This window comes from Saccopteryx leptura, chromosome 12 (genome assembly GCF_036850995.1).
Source record: "Saccopteryx leptura isolate mSacLep1 chromosome 12, mSacLep1_pri_phased_curated, whole genome shotgun sequence".
NCBI classification, from domain to species: Eukaryota; Metazoa; Chordata; class Mammalia; order Chiroptera; family Emballonuridae; genus Saccopteryx; species Saccopteryx leptura.
Window position 1 is genome coordinate 9,107,576 of NC_089514.1, and position 23,768 is coordinate 9,131,343.

Consider the following 23,768-nt stretch of genomic DNA (forward strand, 5'->3'; position numbering starts at 1 on the left):
CTGGTCAGAAGGCTCTCCAAAGGTTCAAATCAGCTTGTCTACTGATAAATCATCCTTGAAATGTTGAACTCACGTCTCTACTCATTTCATTTAATATTTTTAAAACCTTTGAGGCCAAACCATCTCACCTTGGGAACTTTCTAAAAATATGAAGATAACTTTAATGTTCACATAATGCCTTCCTGTTCCATTTTTCCTTAACTCAGCTGTGATGGTGATAATTTGGTTTTATAAAATGGTCATGGGAGGGCCTCAAAGTAGCCTTAACCAACCAAACCATATTCACAGCCAAAGAACAGGTCATTCTAAAGATCTAGGATGTCAAGGTGGACCTGTAATAAAAAACAGAATGAAAAAAAGAAGCAAAAGGCTTTTCTTTGTTTCCAAGAAAAAGTGACTCAAGGGGCCAGCGGCTTATTTTTTTATAAATCCTGTCTCCAAAAGCCTCAAAATGTAAGACGTTTACAGCCTAGATAATATTAAAACTCACCTCTGAACAGAATGACTCTCCTTTGAAAGATGAGGAGAATGAATCCCAAAGGAAGAAGTGACTCGGCTAGCAGTTCCTTGGAGGAGACAAGCACCATCACCAGCTGAAGCTTCCCATGGCCTCCGGAGTCTGGGGACCCCCCCCCCGGGTACCCCAGACTGCATCTCAGTCTCGTGTTCACTCTCCCTCCAGGCCACCACTCAGGCTGGTCTGGGTTTGCAAATCATTAAAGCTAGAGACTGCTGCGGATGGCCCGACCAGAGATGACAGTCAAGTGGAACCTAAGTGCCCCAAATTCTCCCAGAGGCAGCAATGCCTGTCCCCCGTGCCCCCAAGAGGCTTCCCGCCTGGGTCCTGAGCGCTGCCGGGAGTAAGACTGCACCCGAGTAAGTCAAGGGGTGGGGCCATACTTTGGGCATCTCTTCATCTTCCTGCTCTAAAACCCAGGTCGGGCCTGAACAGGCAGTGGCGCAGTGGATAGAGCATCGGACTGGGATGCGGAAGGACCCAGGTTCGAGACCCCGAGGTCACCAGCTTGAGCGTGGGATCATCTGGTTTGAACAAAAGCTCACCAGCTTGTACCCAAGGTCGCTGGCTCCAGCAAGGGGTTACTCGGTCTGCTGAAGGCCCACGGTCAAGGCACATATGAGAAAGCAATCAATGAACAACTAAGGTGTCGCAAAGCGCAACGAAAAACTGATGATTGATGCTTCCATCTCTCTCCGTTCCTGTCTGTCTGTCCCTGTCTATCCCTCTCTCTGACTCTCTCTCTCTCTCTCTGTCTCTGTAAAATAAATAAATAAATAAAAATTAAAATTCTTAAAACCCAGGTCGGCACATAATCCAGTAGAGCTGGGACAGTACTGGACATTCCCAGGACACACATTTCGAGAGCCCCAGGGGATGCCTGAAACCACAGGTAGGACCCAAACCCTGTCTATACTAGGTCTTTTCCTGCACGTACATACCTGTGATCAAGTTTCATCTATAAAGTCGGCACAGGAAGAGATGAACAATAACTAACAAAATAGAGCAACTGTAAAAATACGCTGCAATAAAAGGTGACTATGTTCTCTCTTTCCCTTTTGCTCCAAATATCTTGTTACTGTCCTTACCCTTCTTGTGATGAGAGGCCAAAGGGCTACATCACGTGATGACATAAAATTAGAGTCACGTAAACACAGGCACTGATGCACCAAGACAGTGGATCTGAAAGCCAAGCCGGGTGCTGCGTGACTCGGGCAGAAAGCACGTGCACGTTGGGTCTCGCCAGTGGGAGCGAGGTGTCGCGAGATTCCGCCATGCTACTCAGACCCACGGCGCCGCGTACAATCAGACGCATAGGAATTGTGTATTTCTGGAATTTTCCATTTGATATGTTCAGATCGTGGTGGAGCATAGGCAACTGAAGCCACAGGAAGGGAAACTGAGGATGAAAGGCGATCTCTGCACACAAAAAAAGTGGATTATTTTGAAGCCAGAACTCCAGTGGGTCTCGGGGGCAGAATAGATACCCTTAACTTCTCCAGCCCTGTGGCAATGTAAAGAGAGATCAGCGTGGCTCAAGTCCACTATGTACACGAACCTCCCACGGTTTGTTTTCACTGGACGCAACAATATATACAGTCATAGAAAACGAGCAGGGCCAGCGTGGGCCTCGTGCAACCTGTGGGCCCCAGGCTCAGAAGGGCCCCATGCCTGGCTCCACGCTCTGCTGTCGTGGTCCTGGAATTCTTAATAATTTTATAAAAGGGGCCATGCTGCATTTTTCATTGCACACCAGGCCCTGCAAATTATATGGCTGGTCCTGACGAGCATCCGCGCTTGATTTTGGGGGGGCCTTCTGAGCCAGCGGTCAGAAGACTGAGGTGTCACTGTCCCTGCACCCTGTGACTTCAAAAGGATTTAATCCAGGCTTTCATCGTTCACATCTCCTCAAACAAGGGCAGCACAGCGGCGATGCTCTTAAACACCTCTGTGGATGGTGGAGGAGACACACCGAGTCATCTTCATTCAAATAAAATATTAGCAACAGCCGTTCCTGTGGTGAGTGGTCAAATCAGCCTCGTCTCTGAGGCGCTGCTCTGTGCCGGGCACTGCTGGGGGGCACTGCTGGGGGGACACTGCTGGGGGGCACTGCTGGGAGGGCACTGCTTGGGGGGCACTGCTGGGGGGCACTGCTGGGAGGGCACTGCTGGGGGGGCACTGCTGGGGGGCGCTGCTGGAGGGCGCTGCTGGGGGGCGCTGCTGGGGGGCGCTGCTGGAGGGCACTGCTGGGGGGCACTGCGGGAGGGCACAGCGGGGGGGCACTGCTGGGGGGGCACTGCTGGGGGGGCACTGCGGGAGGGCACTGCTGGAGGGCGCTGCTGGGGGGGCTGCGGGAGGGCACTGCTGGGGGGCGCTGCTGGGGGGCGCTGCTGGAGGGCGCTGCTGGGGGGCGCTGCTGGGGGGCGCTGCTGGAGGGCACTGCTGGGGGGCACTGCGGGAGGGCACTGCGGGGGGGCACTGCTGGGGGGCGCTGCTGGGGGGGCACTGCGGGAGGGCACTGCTGGAGGGCACTGCTGGGGGGGCACTGCGGGAGGGCACTGCTGGGGGGACACTGCTGGGGGGACACTGCTGGGGGGACACTGCTGGGGGGCACTGCTGGGAGGGCACTGCTGGGGGGCACTGCTGGGGGGCACTGCGGGAGGGCACTGCGGGGGGGCACTGCGGGAGGGCACTGCTGGGGGGACACTGCTGGGGGGACACTGCTGGGGGACACTGCTGGGGGGCACTGCTGGGAGGGCGCTGCTGGAGGGCGCTGCTGGAGGGCGCTGCTGGGGGGCGCTGCTGGAGGGCGCTGCTGGAGGGCGCTGCTGGAGGGCACTGCTGGGGGGCACTGCTGGGGGGCACTGCGGGAGGGCACTGGTGGGGGGCACTGCGGGAGGGCACTGCGGGAGGGCACTGGTGGGGGGCGCTGCTGGGGGGCGCTGCTGGAGGGCACTGCTGGGGGGCAAGGCTGGGGGGCACTGCTGGGGGGCACTGCGGGAGGGCGCTGCTGGGGGGCGCTGCTGGAGGGCACTGCTGGGGGGCACTGCTGGGGGGCACTGCGGGAGGGCACCAGGGATGGCAGAGAACAAGAGATAACAACCTCTCCTTTCTGCCAGCTTATATTTTAGGTAAGAGAAATAGACACTGAATATAAACAAACGAGTCAATTATATGTTAGAAGGTGACCGGTTAAAAAACAACAACAATGAAGCAGCAAGGGGTTAGAGGGGGCATCTTCAGTGGGAGAGTGGGGGAAGAACCCACTGAGAAGAAGGCATTGGAGCCCCGCTTCTGAAAGAGAGAGAGAGAGAGAGAGAGAGAGAGAGAGGCACCAGCCTCAGGGCCTCTGGCCAAGTAAGAGAAAGTGCACAGGCTGCCGGGCAGGTCCCTGCTGTCTGGGGAGGAGCAGGGAGGGAGCGAGAGGCAGAGAGAGAGGAGGGAGAGATGAAGTCATAGAGGCAATGGGAGCCGGATCGTGCACGGACTCGCAGACCCCTGTAAAAGCCGTGCTCTGCGGATGAAGGGAAGTGAGCGAAGCGTTTGGAACCCGAGTGACATGGCAAGATGAAACAGGACGGTTCTGGCAGCCGCGGCCGGCGAGGAGGGGAGGAAGGCACCGGGGACACAACCAGGAGACAGGAGAGGGTATTGCAGTCATGCAAACAGAGGCGGCCAGTGCTGGGACCCCCTGACGGGCCATGGAGAGGATAGGATACATTTCTGGACCAGTTTGGAAGGCAGAGCTGGTAAGATTTGGGGAAGGGCAACCACAAACAGCAACAACAATAAACAAGATTTTAGGTCACAATCTTCCACTTGTGGCCCAACCTGACTACATCACCACTCTAGATCACTGTCTCTGCCTTGCGGATGGGGAAAATGGGACTCAGGGGGTATCTGTCACTTATTAAGGGTACTTACTAACTAGTAAGTGAGGGGACATCGAGTTCTGGAGAGCCAAAACCTTACCAGCCCACACTGTGCTGGGCGGATGCTAGATTTCAGAGTCAACCCAGAAGTAAATAACTAAATAAAAGAGAGCATGAAAGGTCTTATTTGGACGCCAGGCTTTGTTCTTCTTCGGTTCCTGGCTGAGAGCGCTGCTAATGGTGAGCGAGTGAGAGCCGGGTACCATAATGAGCTCTGCGCTGGGAAGATGAGAGCTCTCCTACCCGGCACTAATTTAAGAGAAATGAGCTCATCTCCTGCTTTGAAGAATTTTAACAACCATGGAATTTTGCCAGTAGGGTAGAACCTAAGCCAGAGAGATACCCACGGAAGGAGGCTTCGTACCAGCCCCCTTTCATAAAAAGCCCGGCAGCAGCCGCTCCCTCCCAGGGCTGCGGTAAATGGAGGCGTGAACTGCCTAAATGGCTCCGGAGTGGAAGAGAAGATTTTGCCCTGGAGGCTGAATGGACTGAAAGGTATCCGCCATCCATCCATCCATTGGAATGGGGCTTCTCGCAGGGGAGGGGTGAGAAGCTGTCAGACAGGAGTGAGGGATGGGAAGGGCTGGGAGCCCGGTCTGGACAGGCGGCTGTAAAGAAGTCCGCTCGCCTCTGCCGGTCTAAACAACGTATCCTTCCTCACCGAAGAGTGCGAGCAGCCCACCGTGGCCTTCAGAGAACGGCCCCCGCTGTTATCCACACAGTTCATTGAAAAGTGAGCGCTGGGGGTGCAGAAGGGGACATGGGCTGCCCCTAACAGTAGATGAAGTGAGATGACATGCCAGTCACTATCGCAGCCCAACAATCCACCCCCAAACCTGCTGACATAAAACAATGACCTGAAGATGCTGGCGGAGCCCTCGCACTGGGGGGTTCTAGCAGCGCACAGTGGTCCTCACTGTCCCCAGTTCTGTGGTCTCTGGGGCTCGCACTGGAAAGACACGAAGGTCAGCAGGAGAAGCAGGCGAGTGAGGTAAAAGCTGTGGACTGGAAAAGCCTTGACTCACCTGTCTAATGGTTGAGGGCAGCTGCTGGTTGGGACCACACTAGGGGCTCCTGGCCAGAACGCATGACCTGGGCTCCCTCATAGCCTGGCCGTCCTGTGAAGCAGGATTGCTCACCCGGAAGCTCAGGGCTCCAGAGAGGAGTGTCCCCACAAACAGGGTGGCAGTTCCGTGGCCTTTTCTGACCCAGCCTTGAAAATCATGCAGAGTCATCTTTACTATACATTTCATTGGTTCTAAGCAACTCAGAAACCCACCTGGACTCAAGGGGAAGGGACATAGCCCCCTTCCAAACTCCCAACGGGGCAAGTGTCAAAGAATTTGCGTCCGTATATGAAACCATCACGGAGGAAATTAAAATATCCAGGCATTTTGGGAGCCTGCACTGATCCCAAGTTCTAGGAGGAGAGTGGGATGGCGTTGTCACCTACAGAGGGTGCCACCCTCCAGTAGAGGGTGCTTTCATCTGCTCTCTGCCTCTTTTCTCCTTGTAATCGCTCCTCCTACTGGTCCTCTGAAAAGAGGTCGATTCTGCCCTCCCTAACTTGCTAACTTTGGGAGAACATTCTTTTCCCAGTCACCCGTCAGAGTCTACAAGCTCTTACTACCCTTATACGGGAGTATTCCTCCCCGCCTTACCACAGGGGTTGGAATTCCGGGCGATCCGGGTTTGAATCCTGACTCTAGCCACCGGACCCTGGACCAGCGGAGTCTCCGTTCCCTCATCTCCAAATGGACATCTTATAAGAATGAAAAGGAATGATGCCGGGCAGACAGTAGCTGCTTAAGAAATGCACGCTGACCCGAATTTAAACTGTTTGGCTCGGCTCTCTTCTTCTTCTTTTTTTTTTTTTTTTTTTTTTGTTTTTGTGGGTTTTTTTGTATTTTTCTGAAGCTGGAAACAGGGAGAGACAGTCAGACAGACTCCCGCATGCGCCCGACCGGGATCCACCCGGCATGCCCACCAGGGGCAATGCTCTGCCCACCAGGGGGTGATGCTCTGCCCCTCCGGGGCATCGCTCTGCCACGACCAGAGCCACTCTAGTGCCTGGGGCAGAGGCCAAGGAGCCATCCCCAGCGCCCGGGCCATCTTTGCTCCAATGGAGCCTTGGCTGCGGGAGGGGAATAGAGAGAGAGGAAGGTGGGGGTGGAGAAGCAAATGGGTGCTTCTCCTATGTGCCCTGGCCGGAAATCGAACCCGGGTCTCCGCACGCCAGTCCGACGCTCTACCGCTGAGCCAACCGGCCAGGGCCTTTTTTTTTTTTTTTTAATGACTTTCCTACTCTTTGTGCTTTGTTCATGGTCCGGACCCAGACAGAGCATCTTCACATCCTGACTCCCAGATCCGCTCTCTGGGTGGCCTCAGGCAGCCCCTTCTCTCCCCTGACTTCAGTGTTGTCGTGTGTCTGCAGTGGCTAGGAGCAGGTCTCAGGAGTATTTGGGTTTATCAAATAAAATGACACATAGAAAGCAACGCCCCAGACCAGGCCCTTGTGAAGATAGACTCCCTCCCCTGTCCTATTTTGCCCCCCCCCACACACACACACACACTGGTTTTTTTCTTCTTTGGAATCGCCCTGTCTCACTGAAGGGAACAAAGTCGTTCACTCCACTTCAAGTTTTCCAACTTCTCTCCAAGTACAGCTCACGAGCCTCTCCCATCAGTAACCATTCTGTTTCCCCATCTCCACTGTGAAAACGCAGGTACCTGACCCTTTGGGGGGGGGGTGTGCTTGGATATAGCAGGATCTCCTGGGTCCCCGAGAAGACAGGCAGCAGGACGGCCCAGGTTAGGCCCGGGGCAGCCCCCATCACAGCGGGCGCCTGGCCTGGAGGCCTGGGTAAACACTCGGTAACCAGGCCTGACTCCGGCCCCCTGGTGGGGAGGCTGACACCCGCAGGCTAGAGGGAGAATTCCTCTCATTGTCTGTCGGAGGGCTGCTCAGTTCCCAGCCTTTGTACTGAAGGGGCAAGAGGGACAGCAGTGCCCCATCTAGGGTTTTCTCATGTAGGACTAACTGAGCCTGGGGTGACAGCATCGGCTGGGAAAAGCCTTAAAAACCTCTCCCCGGAAAGTCTAAAGTGATCCCAGCTCGCCCTACAGTATCTCTGCCCAAATACCGACCACAGCCACGAACACGCTTCCTGGCAGCCCAGCAGAAATCATCCCCCCCCCAAGTAACTGTCAGTGACACCCCCCCTTTCTTTAATGAAAGGAGAAGTTATTTATCAATGAAGGGCATCTGAGTGTTTATATTCCTTAGACCAGGAGAGGAGACACAGCCCCCTTGGAAAAGGCTGGCCGGAAAGTTCAATGGGCTTCTTCCTTCCTGTGTCTTCTTCTAGATTCTGGCAGGGGTTGGGAAATGTCATCTTTTTTCTCACATTCTCCCAAGTCTGCATCAGTTCATGGACTTATGCCTTCAAGCAAGCAGTTCCTGAGCATCTGTATTGTACCAGGCGGTGGGACCCATCCTGGGGACATACAGATGAATTAAACAGGACCCACGCTTTGTGATGCTCCGTGTACGTCTTGGTGAGATGGCCGGACACGAGAGAACACGAATGTCATCTGGTACTGAAGTGCCGTGGGCAGGCCTGGCCGTGCAGCCCCACGGGTGGACCAGCAGCTCCTGCTGATGACTGGGTGTTTGCTGCGTGGGAAAGAAGCAGGGCAGTCTTTCTGCAAGAAGGGGCAGCCTGTGCAAAGACAAGATGCAACATGACCCCCGGAAGAACCGCAGGTCGTGGAGTGCAAGAGAGACTCAGCCGGAAACGCCGCTGAGCTCACCGGCGAGGCTGGAGCTTGCCTTGCTCCGGACTCTGGGCTTTTCTCCAACCCTCAAGAGAGCTGCTCTTCCAAATCGGAGCGGCCGGCAGACAATGCTCTGACGGCCACGCCTGGGGACAGGGACCTGGAGATTCCTCAGTTTCCCCCATCTGCCAAACAGGAAACGATGGGAATCTCCAAATCTTTGCCCGGCCTGGATGAGCTACACAGAGGGGATGACGTGGCTTCCGACGTTTTCATCTGCTTTATTGGTTCAAGAGTGAAAAAACCATTTCTTTTTATGAGACACATGGGCTCAGTGATTTTTTTTATTATTATTATTAAAAATGAAATTCTTGAGAAAAATTCAAAACTTTGGTTTCACAGCTTCCAACAGTATAAAGTTTGAGCTCAGTCTCTCAGGCAAAGCCGGGACTGACCTAGGCCAGTGGTCGGCAAACTCATTAGTCAACAGAGCCAAATATCAACAGTACAACGATTGAAATTTCTTTTGAGAGCCCAATTTTTTAAACTTAAACTATATAGGTAGGTACATTCCTTATCGAGGTAGCGCCCGCACGTGGTAGTTTGTGGAAGAGCCACACTCAAGGGGCCAAAGGGCCACATGTGGCTCGTGAGCTGCGGTTTGCCGACCACTGACTGACCTAAGCTGAATGACAGTGAACCACATGGGTTTCTTTGAAACAGAAATGAATGTGTGAATAATTATATATGGTGCCAGGTGGGTACTGAAAATATCGGGGTACCGCTCTGTAAAGTATGTGATTGTCTAACCTCTATGCTGTACACCTGAAACCAATATAAAATAATATTGAGTGTCAACTGTAATTGATAAAATTTTAAATGAACGTGTGCATTACCTTCCTCACCCTCTTCCTTCATGTTCCCCCAAAACAAAGATGGATGATGATTTCACTTCACCAATGTTGACATACAAGTGATGAGCTGGCCAGTTAATGGAGTAAGTAAGGATTAGAGCTGGTAGTTTCAATTGGTGACCAACCAGGATGTCCAGTTTGACAAATGAGAAAACACAGCTTAAGAGGAGAGGAGAAAAGACTGTCCTCCCTCTCCTTCCTGGTTGGTCTTACTTTTCAACCTCAGATCCTAAAGAATTGGGACCTGATGTTTGTATGCAAAGGTAGACCTGTGCTCGAATCCACCTTGTGCCGGGGGTACAGGGTAGGTGTGGGCTCACATCTTCTGCGCATAGATGAAATAGGTAAATACAAGTCAACAGTCAATATGGGGGACTCAGGAGTGAGAACAACGTCCACCCTGCTGGAACTCCACAGGGCGACCTCTCCGGCTTCAGTTAGCGATTGGCGATCCTTGTTCAGAGAGTTTCCCGGTTGGGTTAGCAAGAAAGAAAAGCAAATCAGTCCAGACTCAGGGCCTCATCCATCCCATCCCTACCCAGGGAAGGGCTGGGAGCCAGGGCGAGAAGTAGGAGACTGAGGTGATGGTCTGTTAGCCAAACTCGAGAGGGGGCTGCGGGCAGCTCTCCTGTGGAGCCACGGGGCTGTTACGATGAGATAAACAGTCTAGTCCCCTAGTCGGCAAACTGTGGCTCGCAAGCCACATGCGGCTCTTTGGCCCCTTGATTGTTTAGCAAAGGCCAGCTTAGGAGTACCCTAATTAAGTTAATAACAATGTACCTACCTATATAGTTTAAGTTTAAAAAATTTAGCTCTCAAAAAAATGTCAATCATTGTACTGTTGCTATTTGGCTCTGTTGACTAACGAGTTTGCCGACCACTGGGCTAGACCGTCTTCCAAAGGCTGGGAGACAACCCTCCCACCTCCAAGTGCTGCCCGACATACGTGTCCCGCCCCTTTGCATGGCTTCCCAGCTGCCACCACCATGGAGTTGACAGGAAATTTGTGATAATTCTTTCTATCGATCGTCTCTATTGATTTTGCCTAGGGTGAAAATATACTGCAGACACATTAAGTAGCTATTATAGGCAAATTGTCTTTTAATGAATTGTACCAACAGACAGGATTTTTACATTTAACCCTAACTGGGAATTGGACCTTTTCCTCAGGCACTGAAGGATCATAGAGGGAGGGACTCGGTTCTAACCCAGAACCCAAGCGGACATCTGATTGGGGAGATTTTTTTTCTGGGTACTAAGGTGTCATTGGGAGATGAAACAGATGATCATAAAAGCCACTCAAGGATCGGTCCTGGGTGACTCAAACACATGCCATGTTAGCCACTTTTCCAAATTTTAAACGTTTGCCAGTTAGTCTCCGCATTTCAGAATTCCAGCAATCATATTAATAACAATAATCACGGCCATTCTTCTGGATGAACGCCCTGTCTCGTTCCATGTATTGAAAGTAGGTCAGTGCTTTTAAGAGGCTGGAAGAAAGCAAGACTTCCTGTCTTGTCAAAGAGTGTGCTTCTTCCTCCTTCATGTGGTTTTCTGCTTTGGTTTTCTAAAGGGGGGGGGGGGACCCACCGTGTACGTGCATGTGTGTGTGTCGGTGTGTGCAGGCATGTCTGCATTTTGGCAAAACGGTCTTCAGAAGACTGCTTGGAAGCTTAAGTTCAATGTGCTAGGTGTCAGCCAGCAGCAGAAAATTTCCAACTCTGTTATCACATCCCCCAAACAGGGCTTGAGTTGGAAGTGTCACTTCGTAGTGGTGATAGCAGATTAAGGATGCTTCATGACCAGAAGCGAGACTTTGGCAATTATTATTATTTCATAACGTAAAGGGCAAAAACCACAGTAGACATGCTATCTCTGATGGGAAAATGCTTCTTAGCCAGACCCTTGAAAATTGTAATTTCAACAATTTGGCAGAAAAGGACCACACTTCTGACAGAGATGAATTATAACTATACAAGCAGTGAGGACAGAGGCCAATGTCCCGACTGTACTTGAGTTTGGGTTTTAAGAAGAACAATCATTCAAGGCCCAGTCACATGTTAAAACTGTGTTTTTCTTACAGAATAGACAGGAAATAGAGTTGCCCTTCCAACCCCCCCTGGCCAGTGCTCCAAAGACCTTTCGGTGCAGATTCAGATCCCTCTCTATCTCTGTAGAACCCAGGCTGCTACTTAGCTCACCTGCACTCAACCCGGACTACAGGGCAGGCCCTCCGCTTACAGCTCCGGTCCTTCTGTTCTGACTCTCACCCAAGGTTCTGTCCCTAGGCTGTTGGGCCTCTCGGTCCCAGGATGCTTGCCTACTGCAATACGTGTTCACACACTTCCTGGTTTACACCCAGAAGAAAAAGAAAGAAAAGAAAAAAAGAACACTCTCTCTCAACAGGGGATGCAAGTCGTTGGCAGTTTGTATCACTGGGTCAACTTGCTCTTGTGTTGGCTCCTAAATGAATGTAGGTGCCAGGGAAGGGCCAGGGGCTCCCTGGTTTACCCAGCTCAAGACAGCTCTCCGGAGCTGGAGCTAATGAGGATGCCTACACAAACTCAGGACTCTGTTCAGAAGTAAGGACTTGGATGTCACGTGGGCGCGCCCAAAGGGGTCCGCTCCACGATCTCATTTGCAGTTTACTGAACTATAATTCTGTGCGGCAAGTATGAATTGGGTTCACAAGGAAATTGAGACTTAGAAATATTAATAAATATGCCCAAGTTTACCCAGCTGATTCATGGAGAAGTGTGGGTTCGAACCTGAGCATAGTCAATGGTGGAAACCCATGACCTTATTAACCTCACCGCTCTACTAACTCTAGTCAAAATGTTGCAGGGCTAGGCTCTCGATATTTTCCTTTATAAATCCTTATCATCTATGCCAAAAGTAAGTGGCATTTCTGTTAGTAGTATGGGCAGCAGAGAAATACAGGCAAACAGGATGGCAGCAAGCACTTCCAGTCCGTTATTGCAGCTTCCTACTCATTGCTGAACTTCAAAACTTAATGGTTTAAAATGACCGTGTAAGGCAGGGGTCATCAGCCTTTTTATACCTACCGCCCACTTTTGTATCTCTGTTTGTAGTAACATTTTCTAACTGACCACCAGTTCCACAGTCATGGTGATTTATAAAGTAGGGAAGTCACTTTACTTTATAAAGTTTATAAAGCAGAGTTACAGCAAGTTAAAGCATATAATAATAATTACTTACCAAGTACTTTATGTTGGATTTTCGCTAAGTTTGGCAGAATAAATCTTTCTAAAACAGCTTACTATGGTTAACTCTTTTTATTTATACTTTGGTTGCTCCGCTACCACCCACCATGAAAACTGGAACTCCCACTAGTGGGCGGTAGGGACCAGGTTGACTACCACTAATGTAAGGGATACTTTTCAAAGCAAGAGAAAACCACGGCTGTCATACAGATATAAAATGAGCATGTGTTAAAGATTGCATTTATCTCAATTAAATAAGAAAAACAGGTAGAGGCTATAAGTAATTCAAAGAAGAAGTCCAAGAAGTATAAATTTATAGGGAATAAAGGAACATTGAAATGAAGAAGAAAATGGAGACAACATTGAGCTTTAGGGAAAAGAAGCATTACCCCCTCCCCACTAGACAGAATTTATTTGCACATCTGTAGACAAGAATTATTTTGAATTGATATCTCTTGTCAATGATTTATTGAGTCCTCAATAGCTCCGATAACATCATAATCCCATGTCCTGGCCATGCACACCCTGGACAATGCAGTTTTCCATTGCCTAACAGTTGTGGTTTTTTTTTTTTTTCTATACCACAAATACTTTCTCATAACTCTATGAGCTGAACTAGACTCAGCTGGGCAGGTGGCTGCACTCATCTGAAGGTCTGACCGGGGCTAAAAAACTCAGCTAGTCAACTGGTGCTTGTTCTAAAATTTATATTCACAGGATTTTCATTAGTGGAGCTAATTGAGCAATGACAGAGAGGCTAACGTCATTGAAAGAAGCATTTCATTACTTGCGTTTCCCAAGAGAAGTGGGCGTGCCGTGCTACACCACGCAGGGCTACAGGAGGAAGTAGCAGCTTCTGGTCAGGAGGCTGAAGCAGGAACAAGGAGGAAAGCCTGGGCCAGACCCTTTACTGAGATTTTCATAGGAAAATCTGAGGGCCAAGCCGGGTAACCAGTTTAGGATCAGCTACTTTAAACAATTTCCACAGGCCTTTGGGGGCATAAAAGAGCTATCCCTAGCTAATAGTGGCTGGCCCTGGATTGATTTAGATTAGGGGAAATATTGGCTTGGAGTATGAGAGTTAGATAGGGAGGTGGTTGGGGGCTGGATTGATCAGTCTGAAAATGAAAGGCATGCTCCAGGGAAAATGACTTCCACCTCTAGGAATGAGCTAGCATTCCCCTTGGGGAAGGGTAGTCTCTCTCCAGGTCTGAAAGCCCCAAAGATGTCAAAAACATCATAAGATACAGAAAATCAAAAACATGCTTAATACCGTGCTGTCATCAGCTGAGGCTCCTCAACTCGCCTCCACACAATCTCTCATTCCCCAGCAGGCTCAACTGGGCTTAGTACATGGCAGCTGGATTCCGAGAGGGAATGTAGGAGCTTGCAAGGTCTCCAGAGGCCAAGGCTCAGAAATGACACATGTCAATTCCACTCCAGACTATAGATCACAGCAAAACATGAGAACAGCCCAAGTCCAAGAGGTAGGGGAAAAGAATCTACTTTTTAATAGGAGGAGCCGCAAAGAATTGACGGTCATATTTAATCTACCCACAGAAACCTATCATATCACTCACCAAATGGTGCTGAAAATTGCTTGCGGAGATGGCCAAGTCACACATTAAACAAGACACTTCTTATGGGCACACCATCCTCTATTTATCTTTGTACCCGAGCCTGGGAGATAATAGGTGCTACTTGTCCAGAGTTAATGAGTGGGAAGATCGTTCAGATGGATGGAATGAACTGAGCAGAGAAAGGGAAGCAAGAAATGATCATACAAGGACTGCCCACTTCTCAGAACTTGTCCCATTTGGTGTATGAGAGGGGATGAAAACGAAAGTTGTAAGAGCCTCATGTTCAAGACAAGGAGTTGGACTGAGTTCTGGGAAACCGTGGAAAGTTTTCCAGGGAGAGAATGGCTGGCACCGTCGTTTCTCTAAGGTTGCTTAAATTAACTGATGGCTCGGCTGCCGGGCTGGTTTAATCCATTATTCACCATAAGAAATAAAGAGGCCAGGGGACACACGGGCCCTTTTATCCCGCGAGGGAGACAGTCAGTCATCTGATGCATTAACCTCTTGGCACAGCAACTCTGTTGCCGGGATGGCCTGAGTCTGCTTGGTCATTCACTGGTCGTCTCTTTCCTTTTGGTGGATTTCTTTAGCCTCTGTTAGAAAAAGGTGCAAGCTACAGATTTCTCATATCCTCAGTAGCAGAAAGCGTGTCACAATGAAAGCAAGTCTCTGACCCAATTCTGCCTCCCAGACGAGCAACTGTGAACACACAGGCACAAAGGAGCCTCGCAATCTGCTCTTATATGCTCAGGGAAGTACGGCTCTGTCCTTCAGACCCCTTGACAAGTAGCTTGATGGAAGGTTTTACTTGAGACAAAGGCCACAGTGTTCCAGCAATAGATCTTAGCTAACCTCAGTAAAATCAAGCCACACAATCTCTCCATGTGATGGCCAAATCCAGGGCTGACCAAGAACCTACCTAGGTCCAGGGCACCATTTAGAAGCCTACTGGACTCTGGGCTCACTATAGTCTTAGGCCAATTACATGCGGAGGCAGAGCTACCGTACTCCACGTCGTTAACAGCCAATTCATATATTCTGTATCCCACTCCCTTCACAGATATTTGCATATGTGTTTCCAATATTATTTATGCTATTTAACACATGCTTTGGCACACATTTTTAAAAATAGCTTTAGTATGGTATCATTCACATGCCATATAATTCACCTAGTATGAGTATATATAGTTCGATCAACTGGCACAGATTAAAACATTATCTTTGTAGCTGTTTTGTGTCAGTTAGCTATTGCTGCATAACAAATTACCCTGAAACTTAATTAATTTATTTATTTATTTTTTGGTATTTTTCTGAAGCTGGAAACGGGGAGAGACAGTCAGACAGACTCCCGCATGCACCCGACCGGGATCCACCCGGCACGCCCACCAGGGGCGATGCTCTGCCCACCAGGGGGCGATGCTCTGCCCCTCCAGGGCATCGCTCTTTTGCGACGAGAGCAACTCTAGCGCCTGGGGCAGAGGCCAAGGAGCCATCCCCAGCACCCGGGCCATCTTTGCTCCAATGGAGCCTTGGCTGCGAGAGGGGAAGAGAGAGACAGAGAGGAAGGAGGGGGCGGTGGAGAAGCAAATGGGCGCTTCTCCTATGTGCCCTGGCCGGAGGGGAATCGAACCCGGGTCCCCTGCACGCCAGGCCGACGCTCTACCGCTGAGCCAACTGGCCAGGGCAACTTAATGTTTTAAAACAATATTTGTTAGCTCCCAGTTTTGATGGGCCAGGAACCAGGCACAGCTTAGTGGGGTGCTCTGCTTCCGGCTCTCTCTTAGGCTACAGTCAAGGTGTTAGCTGGGTTCACCGTCATTTCCTGGCTCAACTTGAGAAGGAACAGCTCCCCAGCTCACTCTGGTGGTGATTGGTAGGATTCAGTGCCTTGCAGGTTTTTGGACCAGGGGGTCTCAACTTCTCTTTGCCCGGAGGCCACGCTCTGTTGCTAGCTGTGTATGTCTCCCTGTCCATCGTGGCAGTAGTTTCATTAAAACCAACAAGCCTAGAAGGCCAGAGAGAATGCTGCTGTCCAAATGGAAGTCACAGCCCCTTATACATTAATCTCAGGAGGGACATCTCATTCCTCTTGCTATATTCCATTTGTTAAAGCAAGTTGCTTGGTTCAGCCCACCTTCAACGTGGGGGGGGATGTTCAAGGAGGAACATTCTAGGAGTTTGTTTACCCTCTTGCCCACCCCACCTTGTCTTAACTTCCTGGAGACCTTCCATTAGAGCTTTTCAAATGTTAATCAACCAACCCTGGCTAAGGAAGTTTCAACTAGTAACTAACCTAAATTAGAGTAGGAAAGGAAACTAACACAAGAATTTATCCCCTTGAAGTTCATCTTAAAATATTCTAAAGTCAATCACCCAGACCAATATAATGAGCCCTGTCACCCTCTTCACTGGATACCAAACTATATTCTTACTAGATTTTTTATTGAAAATCATTCTATTTCTCTGTGGAAGTTCCCTATGATCACAGACCTTTTTTGTTTAGTGTTTCAGAGACCTCGGCCAGGACCTGCTTTTTTTCTGGAGGAAAGGCAAGGCAGGTTAAAGTACAGGAACAAATAGACCCAAACTTTGGAAAGTTGGGAATGTTTAGGATTAACAAAGGTTTAAGTCAACAACGAGGCCCAGCACACAGTTCCCATGGATTTAGCGAGGTTGCCAAAGTCGTATCTGGAAAATGATGGTTGATATTGAGGTCATTCTTTCTAGGAAAATAACAAAACTAGTTTTTTTTTTTTTTCTCTCTCTCTCTCTCTCTTAAAGGAAAAAAAAATAGCTGGACTACTTTTGCTGAAAATAATCTACTCTCTCCTTGGTACTGGAAAACATAAACTGATAATTTAGCAGAAAAGAAAATGTAGTCATTCAGGAGGTAATTTTTAACACCCAACAAAAAGTTGACAGCTTCTGTCGTGTGACTTGGTTAATGCAATAAAATCCTCTTGGTATAGACAAGCTTTCAAACAAACTTCCCCCCAGCCAGCCTGGTCAAGGGTGGGGAGGCAGTGCACCCCCACCATGCACCCTATTGTGTGTCTTGGAAACACAGAGCATGTTGTTATCTATCGCTTTATTCAGCTACGACTTGGATAGATAGGAGATCACTCTCAGGGTACACAAACCACAGAGAAGGCTCTTAGATAGAACACAACCTCCCAAAATTAAATGATTTCTATCTTGCCAAGTTTCAGTTGGACTCATGTCCTTGTAAAGGCCATTTTTCTGCCACTTGGTCATTGCAAGTTTCAATCAAAAGTGAACAGAGTGCAAAATTTTACACAGTGCGGTTAGGTAGCCAAACCGACGAAAGGTCAGATTAGTAAGGCAATGTATATAGCTCAGTCGGTGTTACTGGCAAAACCGCTTCATTCTGACAGCAAACGTGTGAAATGGCTCAAAAAAAAAAAAAAAAAAAACGCTTTTAGAAAGAGAACAAAACCGCCACATAACCAGCAATCAGATGGAGATGTCCATTTGTCCTTTTTATGTAATTGATAGCATCTTGATAGACGTCTGATTGGCTACTGAATAAAATCTACATCAGTCTGTCACATAAAAATATAGCATTTTCTTCTGCTAACCTCCTGAGGTCCAGGCAGTGCCTGGGCTGGAAGCTTTTCCCAGAGAGAAATAAGACGATCTGTAGACAGCTATTCACGTCGAGGCATAGATCCCCAGAACCCCAGATAAGGAATTATATTTACAGCCTCACGTTATTATTTTAAAGTTGTTGTTTTTTCCCCCTTGAACAGGTCAGCTGACTGAGGACTGCTGGAAATCCCTGCACATTTTATCAGGCCTGGGTCAGCAATATACTCTTGGCTTCAGAAACGCTGCTGTTGGAAATTAAACATCTAGCCTTCCCTTCCCACTTCCCTCCCCACCCAACCCCTCCGTCACTTCTCCCCCAGTAATCAGCATTTCCTCCTTTGCCTCTCGGGCTCCAAGAGCACGTAAAACTTGAATTTGCTGTATATTATATTTTTGGAGGGTTTTTTTTTTTTTGGGGGGGGGGATAGGGGGAAATGCTATTTGATAGCATTTCCAGTACTGAAAAGCTCCCAGCAGTGCCATTTCCTATTGTTGTTGTTTTTATAAACCAACTTAAAAACAAGGGCAAAGGTCGTTCCGATGGGCTAGATTAACTGGGCACCGGGAAAAGGAAGTATGTCACTGCCCAAGGCCGGACCCTGTTTCTCTCCTTCCCACTGATCATGGCTGTTCTTTACGGACCTCATGGAAATTCTCCCATCACGATGCTCCAGCCATAACGTTTTTGGAACCCCGGAACTCAATGCAAGATGCAGTGTGTGGAAGGCATGCTCCCTTTTTCTTTCCTTTCAGCCGTTTCTCAAAATGACCTTTACACCTCATATTTTAAGAACTGTATTTCTGCCTGAGCTGCGGTGGCGCAGTGGGTAAAAGCGTCAACCTGGAAATGCTGAGGTCGCCGGTTCGAAACCCCAGGCTTGCCTGGTCAAGGCACATATGGGAGTTGATGCTTCCTGCTCTTCCCTCTGTTTTCTCTGTCTCTTTCCTCTCTCTGTCTCTTTCTCTCTCTGTGTCTTCCCTCTCTAAAAAAATGAATAAATAAAATGTAAAAAATAAATAAATTGTAAAAAAAAAAAAAAAAAAAAAATTGTATTTCTAAACCAAGAAGATTAGTCATTCTAAGGCACCCAAATTCCCTCCTTGGACCCCTGCTGCCTTTCAGACGGTATTAGGGACACTGCTCGTAGGAATTTATTAAGTCGAGTGCAGAGGGGAACACATCGAGAGTAATCCCGTCTTCCCCACGGCGCCCGCAACTGGCGCACACGCTGAAGGGTGGCACGTGACCGTGGTGACTTGAATTCTATTTGGACCCCCCTTCCCAGATCTATTCTTTTTTTAAAGCAGACTGTTCTTTTCTTTATAATATATAAGATTTTTGGGAGAATTCTTGCATCTATAATGGAAGATGCCTTTGCAAAGTAAGACTTCAGTTGTATATTCTCACCCCCCCCCCCAATCAGGGGTCGTCAAACTTTTTATAAAAACCGCCCACTTTTGCAGTGCTGGTCAACCTGGTCCCTACCGCCCACTAGTGGGCGGTCCAGCTTTCATGGTGGGCCAATCGCAGCGCTGTTTGGTTACTCGGTAGGGACCAGGTTGACCAGCACTGCAAAAGTGGGCGGTTTTTATAAAAAGTTTGAAGACCCCTGCCAGTGCTGTCATTGAAAAATACTGCCCACAACTGGGGTCTTTGTCATAAATGGTTAAATGGATGTTTGATTGAGAAGCGTAGTTTCTGCGGACTTTCCTGGGGTCACTAAGATGGGAACAGAACTCAGTAGAATTCATTTCTGCTGTTCCATTTTAAAGTAGGGCTGAGAGTGGAACAGGTGCCTTTGTAAGTGGACCTGAACTTTAACTTTTAAAAGATGCTGTAGCTGGCCCTGGCCAGTTGGCTCAGCGGTAGAGCATCAGCCTGGCGTGTGGAAGTCCCGGGTTCGATTTCCAGCCAGGGCACAGAAGCACCCATCTGCTTCTCCACCCCTTCCCCCTCTCCTTTAGTGGGCATGCTGGGTGGATCCTGGTTGGGCGCATGCAGGAGTCTGTCTGCCTCCCCCCCCCCCCCCCCGCCACTTCTCACTTTGAAAAAAAAAAAAAAGATGCTGTAGCTTTTTGAGGGACAAGGTCATGTGTCCGGGTCCCACCTCCCCATGTGGTTTCCAGCTTCTAAAATGTATCTCGTGTGTTTTAACTTGTGAGGTATGACTTTGAAGGACTTCATACTTCCATTCAATGTGTTAACACTTAGATGAAGACCACATTTACACACCTTTTTCTTATTTATGAGCAATTAAATGATGTACTAACAAGAAAAGTGACTATTCAGAGCACTGATGGAAAAAAAATGGCACTGTGATAACTCTTACTACAAAAATATGATTTTCTTTTCCCCCTATTTCTAAACTAACTTTTAAAACAAACGATGTCTTTTCTCAAGGCCGGGCCCTTGGAACCACTTGGTGAGTATAGAGTGAATATTTTACTTTCTTTTTCCTGTGATCCAGCAAGAAGTTCATCCAAATAGAACCATGCCTCCACCACATAAATCATTCAGGATATCTGGTAACTTTCCATGTGATTCAGTTAAATCCTTTAAATCCCACAGGAGAATTTACTTGTTTTTGGCATATTTCACCATATTAGGAGGAAAACCAGTCTCCAGGGACACAGTGGTTAATGAGAATGGGCCAAAAGCAGATGTCCTACACTCAGTTTTGTTAGCTTAGGCATTTTCAGATGGTGTTTCTCTTGGTCGAGGCTTCCCAAAGAAGTTTCCTTTCTGAGCCCTCAGTACCCTCCTAGGCCCCCTCCACGCTTTTCAAAGGACAGCACCCCCACCCCCACCCCCGTGATTCAAGATGAGACAAATGCAGGGGGAACTGAATGCATTGAACTTCATTCACTGACGCTGAACGGAAAACCCAACTTTACCTCCCACCAGACTCGATGAGTTTGGGGGCTGCAGGAGGAGATGGAGTGACGTGATTGCAGGGGAGCAGTGAGCACGACACTTGCTGGGGCGTGTGTGTGTGTGGGGGGGGCTCTGGGCAGAAAGCCAAGTCCTCTCACCTCTCAGTATTGCCCAGCCTCCATGTGGTAGTGCCGTCTCCGAGATGCACACGCGCCTTCTGAAGCCGGCTGGTGTGTTACAGGTAGTGCAAGCCCTAACTGGCGTTGAAGCCAGAAGACTTTCCCAGTCTCTATTTAAGCTTCGTTATGTAAATGTGAATGCACAATGCCCAGGAAAGAGGTCTCCTGGGCCCTGAGAAGACTATATAGTGCATTCAGAGGTGTTTAAGATCATAACACACATTTTGTGCAGAAGAAAGTTCCTTAAAGTACATGGAAATGGACTAGAGGGAGGGAGAGGAAGAGACACAGTCAGGGACTGAGTGACATCCATTATACAGGGTGGGGCAAAGGTAGGGTTCACCGTTCTTCTCACGGAAAATAATACAATCATAAACTGGATGTTTTGCATACTCACAACTGCAAACCTGCTTCTGCCCTACCCTGTAAATTATGTTGATGCTACAATGAAAAGAAGCGTCTCCTCCAAAAGACCTCACGTGTTCAAACCAACAAACGACCGACACAAATATGTGTCTCAGTTCCGTGAATTTAAGGGTCAATTTTAAAAATCGTATTGGGCTCTCTGCTGAGGGTTATGGCCAAGTCCAGTCTCTCCCTGGATCAGGCTGGTCATCCCCACCCTCGAAGAGCTTCTGGCACCTGTCACTTCAGACTGGAGGAGGGAGGAAGGACAGAAGGTAAGGAAGGAAGCAAAAAGGGAAGTTTCTATGTGTGACCTCTTACTCTACATTAGCAATCTGCCCAGTTCCTGATGAGCTTCCCCACTTTTTTTTTTGGTGCCAGTTCCTGCCACAGAAAAGCCCCCAGCCCAGAGCTCCAGGATTCATTGAGTTTGAGCGTATGTGCTTGCTTTGAAGCTCTGTGGACCTGCCGGCAAAGAGCAGGAGGAAAACATGGCGTTCAGTCTAGCCCAAGAGGAGCTTGGATAGTGGAGAGGCTCCCTGCACCTAAATCACCCCTCTCCACCAGGGCTCACAATGGGGCTCATTCTTCCTGAAATAATTAAAAAAAAAAAAAAAAAAAAGGTTGTCTCTTAAAGTCTATTTGTGAAGTATCAGGTGAGATACAAGGTGCCGTTCATTGGGGAGGAGAGCAGTAGAGGAATGAGAGCAGACACCGAGGCATGTCCAGGGTGCACTGTCAACTCTTCCGCTGAGGGTGGCTCGGGGAAACACTCTGAGCCTGCAGCTGCGACCTGAGTCCGTGGATTCAAACTTGGACAGAACGGCTCCTTCCAGAGTCAGAGCTCCAATTAGCCGCCCCCACTGCAACCTCAGCCCCAGATGTCGCAAGAACTGGATTAATCTGAGGTCTTTCTAGACTCCCACTTAGCATACATATTTAAATTCTGGGGATCCCAGCCAAAATTCCTCGGTAGACTACCTTATCCTTTGTTAATTGAAAAAATGAGCAGTTGTGTAATAATGGAAAAGGGACTTTTTCACAGAAATGTTTTTGATGCTACAAAACATTTTTGATGCTGCTTTGAGGCTCTATGTCCCTACATCCCCTGGGCATTTTTAATACCTTGAGACAAACTCAAGGACTCCTCGGTGCAAAGGGACAACCAATAGTCAAGACCAGAAGGGTTTTCTGTAAAGGCAACGGATGGGTAGTCATAGTCACCGGGACTCGAGTACAGAAGAACCAAATCAAGGGACAAGGGATGAAGGGGACATTGGGGCATAGCAGCGCATGCACTCAACACAGAAGGCAGAGCTTAGCCCAGTGACAGCGTGACTGCCGCACACACACACACTTCTCCAGTCCTGAGGTGGTGACGCCTAATGACATTCTAGTTGCTGCTGCTAATTCTATTGGAGGGGCATATGGTATGTTATTGCCAGACCTACTCTTTCTCCATTTGTTTAGGTATTGCCATCATGGGTGGTAGGAAAGAAGAGTTCACGGGTATTTTCTCTCTATTTTTACATTGGTGGGAGAAAGAGGAAGCTGGTGTGTGCCTATACATACCTGTTTTCAGTTGACTGGTTTTAAATAGCATGACAACCTTGCTGAATGTCCCCTTTTCTCTTTGCAGGAGATGTTGCAAGAGGGTGAAGAACACCTACATTCAAGGTAAACAGAGACACCCTTATTTGCAGCAAAATAAGAAATGTGGTTGTATAGAATTGACATCTGAATGGATCCACCCTCCACCACGAAGCTCACACCAGGACAGGGTCAAGCATGCTCACTAAAAGCACGTGAGTGGGCCAGCCACGGGTTCAAACTTTGACTTCCGCTACGGTGGCGGGTAAATGTCTTCTGCCGGATTCTCCCAGAAGCAGACTCAAGCTCAAATGATTTATCAACAAAGTAGCAGCCTAGAGAAGAAGAAATAGCCGAACAAGGGTCTGATTTCAGTTGAAGACCAGTCTCAGCCCGAAGCCGGGGAAAGCTCTGTTGTGCGAATTGCACCCCAGAGTCTGTTTACCCAGAGGCGAAGGCAGCGGGGCGTCTGTACCTGAGCATCAGCGAGTCTGCAGCGGGAGGCTTGGCAGTACAAGGCAGGCGGGCACGGGTAGGGCAGCTGGGCCAGCCCCTGGGCCATCGTCGGAAGAACTTTGCAACTACAGCCCATTTGCAGTAATGGATGCACGCCCTGGTGAAGACGACCGCGAGGGGGTTCTAAGAATATCCACGACAGTGACCGTGAACAGACCTCTGAACTTCTCTGAGCCTGTTTCCTTTGATCTAAAACGAGGACGGGAGCGCTAACCTCCGAGAATCGCTGCGATGACGCGAGGCAGACAGACACCACGTGGAACCCGCACAGAACCCGATACAGTACGTGTTCAGTGAAACATCATCCGCCGTGTTCTCTCCCTGCACTCCCGCCCCACGGGAGCGGACGGCACCTCTTCCGTGAGCATCGCCTCCCCACACTCTAGGAAACCACCTCGCACCCAGGAGACAACACATATTTGTACAGCTTTAAGGTAAGAACAGCTGTCACAAGGAATCGTGAGACGTTGCCAAAGACAGAAAACAATATGCATCTGGGACTGGACAGTGAGCCCATGGCAACTCCAGAAGTCTCTACTCGACACGAGGTAGAAGCATCATTCTTGTGTGAAGAGGGGCAAGCACAGTGGTACCTTGAGATACGAGCAGACAAACATACGAATTTTAAAGATACGAGCTGCAACTCAGTC

The 23,768-nt window shown here is 49.1% G+C and overlaps 1 protein-coding gene across 1 annotated transcript; it reads right to left on the minus strand.

Annotated features, from left to right (window-relative positions):
* Window positions 1-2,544: 2,544 nt before the first annotated feature.
* Window positions 2,545-23,164, minus strand: LOC136383855 (uncharacterized). Its single transcript, XM_066353771.1, has 2 exons — window positions 23,078-23,164; window positions 2,545-3,576 (listed from the first exon to the last, which is right to left on the minus strand). The coding sequence occupies exons 1-2, from the start codon at window positions 23,162-23,164 to the stop codon at window positions 2,545-2,547; spliced, it is 1,119 nt and encodes a 372-aa protein (XP_066209868.1).
* Window positions 23,165-23,768: the final 604 nt, after the last annotated feature.

Excerpts from the sequence above, each read along its gene's own strand:
- LOC136383855 (XM_066353771.1), bottom strand. The coding sequence starts at position 23,164 with ATGGCCCAGGGGCTGGCCCAGCTGCCCTACCCGTGCCCGCCTGCCTTG. Across the intron at positions 3,577-23,077 it reads GCAGACTCGCTGATGCTCAG|TGCCCCCCAGCAGTGCCCCC; the intron begins GTACAGACGCCC and ends GCCCTCCCGCAG.